At 43.6% G+C, this 8,723-nt stretch overlaps 1 protein-coding gene across 1 annotated transcript in view; it reads right to left on the minus strand.

Moving 5' to 3' along the window:
- Positions 1–1,545: 1,545 nt before the first annotated feature.
- Positions 1,546–8,723, minus strand: part of LOC308295802 (GDNF family receptor alpha-2-like) — a gene marked incomplete at both ends in the record, with an annotated part of 317,858 nt that continues 310,680 nt past the window's right edge. Inside the window, one exon of the mRNA XM_080738851.1 lies at positions 1,546–1,701. Within this exon, the coding sequence (XP_080594977.1) occupies positions 1,546–1,701 (156 nt within the window). The remainder of the gene's footprint in view (positions 1,702–8,723) is intronic.

Here is an 8,723-nt window from a genome sequence, read left to right on the forward strand (position 1 = left end):
CACGGTTACTATACCAACACTTAGAACACCGAGAAGGTCTTTACAGGTTGAGAGTTTATACTAGTGTTGAAGGGCTGTCACAATTATTACATCATCGTCTAATCGCAATTATCTGAGGTAATCGCAATAATTTTGCATAATCGTCATAATCGTTTACATGTTGAGAAATGTTAATATAGTTTCAAACACTTTCAAAAAGTAGTGGAAATAGCAGATCTACAAGCTCACGCGTTGTCGGCTATTTCCACTATCAATGTTCTTTTTTAAGTGTAAAGTTGTCAAATATGTCCTTCATTTCTTTGTATATTTAGATTATGTGTCATATCTGCCATGAGCAACTTCAAAGCCTAAAAGCCAAACAGAAATGTAATTGTCAACGACAAAAACACAATTAAATCGTTAATCGCAATTATTTGAGTGACAATTAGTCGTCATGTTAAAATGACATAATCGTGACAGCCCTAGTTGAAGCGACAGAATGTAATCACCCCCCCCCACCACCCCCCCACCCCCTCTCACCCACCCAGCCACCCATCCACACAAACGCGTGCGCGTGTGCGCACAGGACACCCAAAAATGTGCAGTCCGTTCATCCGAGAAGAGATTATTAAGCGGGGGGAACCGATTCAATTCAGGGTGGAAATGTGTGACTTTGATAGAAGAAATATTTATCTCTCCTCATGTATATATTTATTTATATACAACCGCCACTGCCCCCACCCACCCCCACCCCCCTGTCCCCATTTCTCTCCTTCCATTCTCTCTCTCTCTCTCTCTCTCTCTCTCTCTCTCTCTCTCTCTCTCTCTCTCTCTCCCCCCTACAGTAACACACCTGCTTCCTTCATGGTGGCAGAACAAAGTGCAGAAGTCTTTGAACAGACAGTCAGGAGGAGGAGGAGGTTGTTGTGTGTTTGTCCCTTTTTTATTTTCCTTTGCCAGCGACCCGAGGGAAGGCATCGTCCAGAGTTTGTTTGTTTGGCCCTCCTCGGACACACAACACACACACACACACACACACACACACACACACACACACACACCCACACACACACACACACACACACACACACACACACACACACACACACACACACACACAACCAAGGGGTGTTTCTTTTTAAAGCCTTGTGTCCTTTTCTACGGCCCTCAAAAGCACCCCTCCTCCCCCCTCCTCCCCCTTCCTCCCCCCCAAACAAAAACAATACATCAAAAAAACAACAAATTCACTTTGTTTCTTTCATTTCCCCCCCCGAAGGTGTTTTAAGTCGTGTATCCACCTTCCGTTTTTTTTTCTCTTTCGTACGACCGCCACGACGTCACGACGGCAAAAAAATAAAACTAAAATAAAAATCCTGGACACCACGGTACGAAACACCTGCCAATGAAAGAACATCTCCTCCTCCTCCTCTTTCTTCTTCTGCTTTTGGGATCATCTTGTTGAGTGGGTGGATGAACCTCTTTATATTTTTCTCTCTTTTTAAATTCTCTCTTCGTCTCTCTTCCTCCTGGCACTTCATCACCTTCGTCCTCCTCCTCCTCCTCCTCCTACAAGGCCCGCTGCAGGGCCAGGAGGGCTGCCAGTCCGGGGAGCAGGGCCCAGCCGGTGGCAGGGTGCAGAGCACTGGAGCCGCCCGACTCCTGGTCCGGCTCGCCCTGAGGCCGACGCAGCACGTCGTAACCACTGCTGGGCTGCACCATGGACTGGGGAGGGGGGGAGGGTATAGCGGGGAGGGGGGGAGAGAGGGTATAGGGGGGAGGGGGGAGAAAGAGAGAGAGTAATGGTTAGTTATGACCAGGCCTGGAATTTCATCGGTTTAGAGGCAAGGCCACTTGGACTTTGGTGTTGACCATGTTTTGAGGGCACAGGGGCCAAATGCCAGGGCAGGAAGGCCATCAAATAAAACATGATGGTATTTACAATCTGATCCATGCTCAGCCCAGCACCAATCAAAGGGTTAGGGTTAGGGTTAGGTTTGCTTTAAAGATGGTGACTCTGGGGAGTTAAGATTTCAGAATCTCAACAAAAGACATATAGGTGTCTACATGACAAGAAAGAGACACCGGTGTCTACAGTCTACATGTTGACCAGAAAGAGACATAGGAGAAAGTGGTACAGTCAGCTGGGGCATTAAGAGAGAGAGAGAGGAGAGAGAGAGAGAGAGAGAGAGAGAGAGAGAGAGAGAGAGAGAGAGAGAGAGAGAGAGGAGAGAAGAGAGAGAGAGAGAGAGAGAGAGACAGGGAGAAATTATATCCACCTGTGACAAACAATAAATCAATCAATCAAATACTACGGTAAACTGTTTGATAGGTGACCAAAGGTAAACTAGACCAAAAAGCAGAGAATAACCGGGTGCTCAAGGGAGGTAAAATCTTATAGTAAAAAAGTGTGTAAGTGGTGCTTCTAGGATCAGTGGGATAAAACTTAGTAGAAAAGAGATAAGATCCGAGTACTCGAGGAGTTTAAAATAAAATAAAGTTTATTGTCTAAAAGCCTACATGTTTCGACCTTGCGGTCTTCATCAGGGCAAAGATGAAGACCGCAAGGTCGAAACATGTAGGCTTTTAGACAATAAACTTTATTTTATTTTAAACTCCTCGAGTGCTTGGATCTCATCTCTTTTCTACTACGGTAAACTGTTTGATAGGTGAAGTTATGGAGTATCAACGACATCACTCTGTTTGATAGGTGAAGTTATGGAGTAACAACGACATCACTCTGTTTGATAGGTGAAGTTATGGAGTAACAAGGACATCACTCTGTTTGATAGGTGAAGTTATGGAGTAACAATGACATCACTCTGTTTGATAGGTGAAGTTATGGAGTAACAATGACATCACTCTGTTTGATAGGTGAAGTTATGGAGTAACAATGACATCACTCTGTTTGATAGGTGAAGTTATGGAGTAACAATGACATCACTCTGTTTGATAGGTGAAGTTATGGAGTAACAATGACATCACTCTGTTTGATAGGTGAAGTTATGGAGTAACAATGACATCACTCTGTTTGATAGGTGAAGTTATGGAGTAACAAGGACATCACTCTGTTTGATAGGTGAAGTTATGGAGTAACAATGACATCACTCTGTTTGATAGGTGAAGTTATGGAGTAACAATGACATCACTCTGTTTGATAGGTGAAGTTATGGAGTAACAATGACATCACTCTGTTTGATAGGTGAAGTTATGGAGTAACAACGACATCACTCTGTTTGATAGGTGAAGTTATGGAGTAACAATGACATCACTGTTTGATAGGTGAAGTTATGGAGTAACAATGACATCACTCTGTTTGATAGGTGAAGTTATGGAGTAACAACGACATCACTCTGTTTGATAGGTGAAGTTATGGAGTAACAATGACATCACTCTGTTTGATAGGTGAAGTTATGGAGTAACAATGACATCACTCTGTTTGATAGGTGAAGTTATGGAGTAACAATGACATCACTGTTTGATAGGTGAAGTTATGGAGTAACAATGACATCACTCTGTTTGATAGGTGAAGTTATGGAGTAACAACGACATCACTCTGTTTGATAGGTGAAGTTATGGAGTAACAATGACATCACTCTGTTTGATAGGTGAAGTTATGGAGTAACAACGACATCACTCTGTTTGATAGGTGAAATTATGGAGTAACAAGGACATCACTCTGTTTGATAGGTGAAGTTATGGAGTAACAATGACATCACTCTGTTTGATAGGTGAAGTTATGGAGTAACAATGACATCACTCTGTTTGATAGGTGAAGTTATGGAGTAACAATGACATCACTCTGTTTGATAGGTGAAGTTATGGAGTAACAATGACATCACTCTGTTTGATAGGTGAAGTTATGGAGTAACAAACATCACTCTGTTTGATAGGTGAAGTTATGGAGTAACAATGACATCACTCTGTTTGATAGGTGAAGTTATGGAGTAACAATGACATCACTCTGTTTGATAGGTGAAGTTATGGAGTAACAACGACATCACTCTGTTTGATAGGTGAAATTATGGAGTAACAAGGACATCACTCTGTTTGATAGGTGAAGTTATGGAGTAACAATGACATCACTCTGTTTGATAGGTGAAGTTATGGAGTAACAATGACATCACTCTGTTTGATAGGTGAAGTTATGGAGTAACAATGACATCACTCTGTTTGATAGGTGAAGTTATGGAGTAACAATGACATCACTCTGTTTGATAGGTGAAGTTATGGAGTAACAATGACATCACTCTGTTTGATAGGTGAAGTTATGGAGTAACAATGACATCACTCTGTTTGATAGGTGAAGTTATGGAGTAACAATGACATCACTCTGTTTGATAGGTGAAGTTATGGAGTAACAATGACATCACTCTGTTTGATAGGTGAAGTTATGGAGTAACAATGACATCACTCTGACTGTTTGAGCAGCTTTGGCAAAAAGAAGCTTCTTGTGCTGTGATGAGCTCATTAGTTGTTTTGTTTTGTTTACTAAGGTTGTGCCAACACGTCTTTTCATCAAAAAACTTCATTATACCAACTTTCTTCTACGAGAGAGAAAAACTAAAAAAAAAAGAAGAAAAAAAGAAGAAAAAATCCCAGGCACACTCCAGCGGTAGCTGTGGTTTCTCTTCATATGTCATGACAGAACAAGAAAAAAAGAGGGGCTCAGCTCAAATAGTCTACACTTATACACTTATACACTTATACAGTGTGTGGGAACTAGAGCTTGTGTATTTAGTCTACACTTATACAGTGTGTGGGAACTAGAGCTTGTGTATTTAGTCTACACTTATACAGTGTGTGGGAACTAGAGCTTGTGTATTTAGTCTACACTTATACAGTGTGTGGGAACTAGAGCTTGTGTATTTAGTCTACACTTATACAGTGTGTGGGAACTAGAGCTTGTGTATTTAGTCTACACTTATACAGTGTGTGGGAACTAGAGCTTGTGTATTTAGTCTACACTTATACAGTGTGTGGGAACTAGAGCTTGTGTATTTAGTCTACACTTATACAGTGTGTGGGAACTAGAGCTTGTGTATTTAGTCTACACTTATACAGTGTGTGGGAACTAGAGCTTGTGTATTTAGTCTACACTTATACAGTGTGTGGGAACTAGAGCTTGTGTATTTAGTCTACACTTATACAGTGTGTGGGAACTAGAGCTTGTGTATTTAGTCTACACTTATACAGTGTGTGGGAACTAGAGCTTGTGTATTTAGTCTACACTTATACAGTGTGTGGGAACTAGAGCTTGTGTATTTAGTCTACACTTATACAGTGTGTGGGAACTAGAGCTTGTGTATTTGAGCTGTCTGTGTACAACAGCAGGACGCTGTTATTCGACCTCAAAGTATTCGAATAGTCGAATATTCGACAGGACTGGCCAAACTGTCAAATATTAAGTAAGCAAGAGGCAAACATTGTGAAAATAGCAGATCTACATGCTCACAACGCCGAGGCGTTGTGAGCATGTAGATCTACTATCTACTTATCTGTGGAACCGAGTCACATAAATGTAATACCTACAATTCCAAGTGCTTGTCAGGGTGGGGGTCCCCAGTTCAAATATGTTTATTTTGGGGGTCACGGCCAAAAAAGGTTTGAGAACCCCTGGTATAGAGCATTAACAAAATTCCTCCACCAGGGGCATTGACAACTCACACACACACACACACACACACACACACACACACACACACACACACACACACACACACACACACACACACACACACACACAATAAACAACATTTTCTTGCCATAAACAACGGCAGACGTTGTTTTTGTGCACGAGCCACACAACCGAGAGACAGATTCATGTACTTGTACTGAGCCTTCACATTAACCCAGAGAGGCTGGGAACCCATCGCTCTGGATATTACCCTTCTGTGGGGAGACCTCCCCTGAGACACACACACACACACACACACACACACACACACACACACACACACACACACACACACACACACACACACACACACACACACACACACAGCAACGGCCTTATTATGATGTGCCTTTTTCCATAACATTGTTAGCGTTCTGAATGGCTTTTTCAATTTCCTTGGTGATTCTTGAAACGGTGCGGCGGCGGAAACCATTTGCCTCCCAGTAACTGTAGTGTTTCTCCCTCAATTTACCCTGGCATTTACCAGCAACACGGAGGAGGAGGAACATCATTCTGAACTGAGACATTATTTCTTTCTTTTCCTTCTCCTCCTCCAGTGATGCACTGTAACCTCAGTACATTTACTCTTTCAATGAACTGAATACACAGGACCAGGGACGTGCAGAGAATGTTAGAGAGGCAGGGGCTGACATTTATAAAAGGGGCCTTTTGGTGAAAATTTTACAGTCGCTAATCTAAGTAATTTGTGTCCGCAACCCACTGTTTGGGAAACACTGCGTCTACAGTATAGCACCCCCTCACCCCCACCCCCCTCACACCGGGTCTACAGTATAGCACCCCCTCACCCCCACCCCCCTCACACCGGGTCTACAGTATAGCACCCCCTCACCCCCACCCCCCTCACACTGCGTCTACAGTATAGACCCTCCTCATCCCCCCTCACAGTGCAACACCGCGCCGGCTCTGCCAAATAAATAATCACATGAGAAAACACTGTTGAATTATATCAACAGGACAGGGTCCTCCCCCCCCCTCTCCCCCCTCCCCTTCCCTTCCCCAACCCTGAACATGTAAACGAGAGAAGGGGGGGGGGGGGGGGCATGGATGGAGCGAGAGAGACAGCGAGCGAGGGATAGAGCGCTAGAGAAAAGGGAGAGAGAGATAAAGAGAGGCAGTATGATCCGTATGAGAGGAGGGGAGGCGTGTTAAAGAACGATACATGAGTGCATGAAGAAATGCTTAATTGACGGTTTTGCCCCCCAAAAAGCAGCGTCTTGCTTGACAAGGCGGCAAAACATCACCGCCACTAAAAGACAATTAATTAGCAGAGGCAGTCGTGTGTGTCTGCAGCCTGTTGACATGAACCAGATCTCTGTCTGTCTGCAGACAACCTCCATGCACACACACACACACGCACACACGCACACACACACACACACACACACACACACACACACACACACACACACACACACACACACACACACACACACACGCGCGCGCACGCACGCACACGCACACGCACACACGCACGGGCGATACGTGTGAACGCACACGCGCCACACGCACAGCTACTGCCAGAAACGAACGCACAGACCAGGGCCGGATCTAGCCTTTAGCACTAGGTGGGGCAGGAAGAAATGATAGGGGGGGTCACCTAAAAAAAAAAACTCAAAAAAATGAGGGGACAAACCCCCTAAAACACCCGAAACGCATAGAAAACTACGCCTTTTTTGCACACTTATTCCTATAACACAATACAAACAACAGGTCTTACACCTATCTCTCTCTCTCTCTCTCTCTCTCTCTCTCTAATATCTTATCAGTTTATCTATCCATCTACCTAGTTGTAGCATAACATTTCAAATAGTTTAATATTTTTGACATTTTACATTTTTGCATGCCATCATGTTTGGTGGGACAGACAGGGCATTTAGTAGTCCCCCCAGGAATCCGCGATTCCGCGATCACAGAATTTTTCGCGGAACTCGTGACCACCCGCGGATTTCACGGCCATTCGCGGACTTTTCTGACGGCCGCGGAATAACAGTCGCGAGTGGCAGCAGAGCGGCGGGAGTAGTTATTACTACTATTATAAAACGATGTGTACATGGTTTGATCAGTGGCCACCTCATACAGAGCCTGGGGAATAGCTTAGCTTCCCTCCTGCTTGCACTGACGCTGTATTGGTCCGGTCCCACATTCGTTCCTGACAGAAACTGTGTCCTGAACTATAGTTCCTCTCTATGCCTCTATGGTCCTGGCAATAACAATGCTAATGCAGAAGAGAATAAATAAATATTACACCCATACTAGGTAGTAGGTAGGCTATCCTCTAAAATGTGGTTACTATGGGCATGGTTTGGATGACAATATAGTATATAATATTTGCAAGCATCATGACTCGTCATTGCAGGCTCGTGGTGGACATTTTTGTAAAAAATCAATTTCTGCCATTATGAGTGGACAATAATATAATATTATAATAATAATATAATATAATATTCCATGGAAATGTTATATGTAAGGTTATTTGAAAATAGATGATCTACAAGCTCAGATGTGACGCACTGCGATGCTTGTTAATCTGCTATTTTCAAACATTTTGTACTTTTGCATTTGGTACTTCAAGTATATTTTTATGCCAATACTTTTGTACTTTTACTCAAGTACATGTTGAAATCCAGACTTTTACTTGTGTGACGGAGAGAGTCGCAGCCCCAGCCTTGAAGCCTCAAAAGTCTAGTAGCTCCCCCGGACGAAAGTTGGTCTAGTGGTTAAGATATTGGACTTTTGCGTGGGAGACCCGGGTACAAAGCCGGGTGGGGGGGTTTCGGATCACCTCCGTTACACTTAGTAACAGAGTATTTCTATATTGCAGTATTGATACTTTTACTCAAGCAAGACATGTTGGTACGTTTTCCACCTCTGCTGACAAACAAGCCCAGCACGGTGCAGATGGCCCTGCTAGTTAACGTATTCCCAGGTACCGTCACTCCACTGCTGCTCCTATAATTGGTCAAAGTGTCGTAGCTAAAATAACAGCACAGCAGCAACAGCTTTACATTTCCCCAGGGCTGGTTATCCAGTAACCCCGGGTTACGCAGGT

The sequence above is a fragment of the Nannobrachium achirus genome, assembly GCF_963921795.1.
Source record: "Nannobrachium achirus genome assembly, chromosome: 12".
Classification (NCBI taxonomy): domain Eukaryota; kingdom Metazoa; phylum Chordata; class Actinopteri; order Myctophiformes; family Myctophidae; genus Nannobrachium; species Nannobrachium achirus.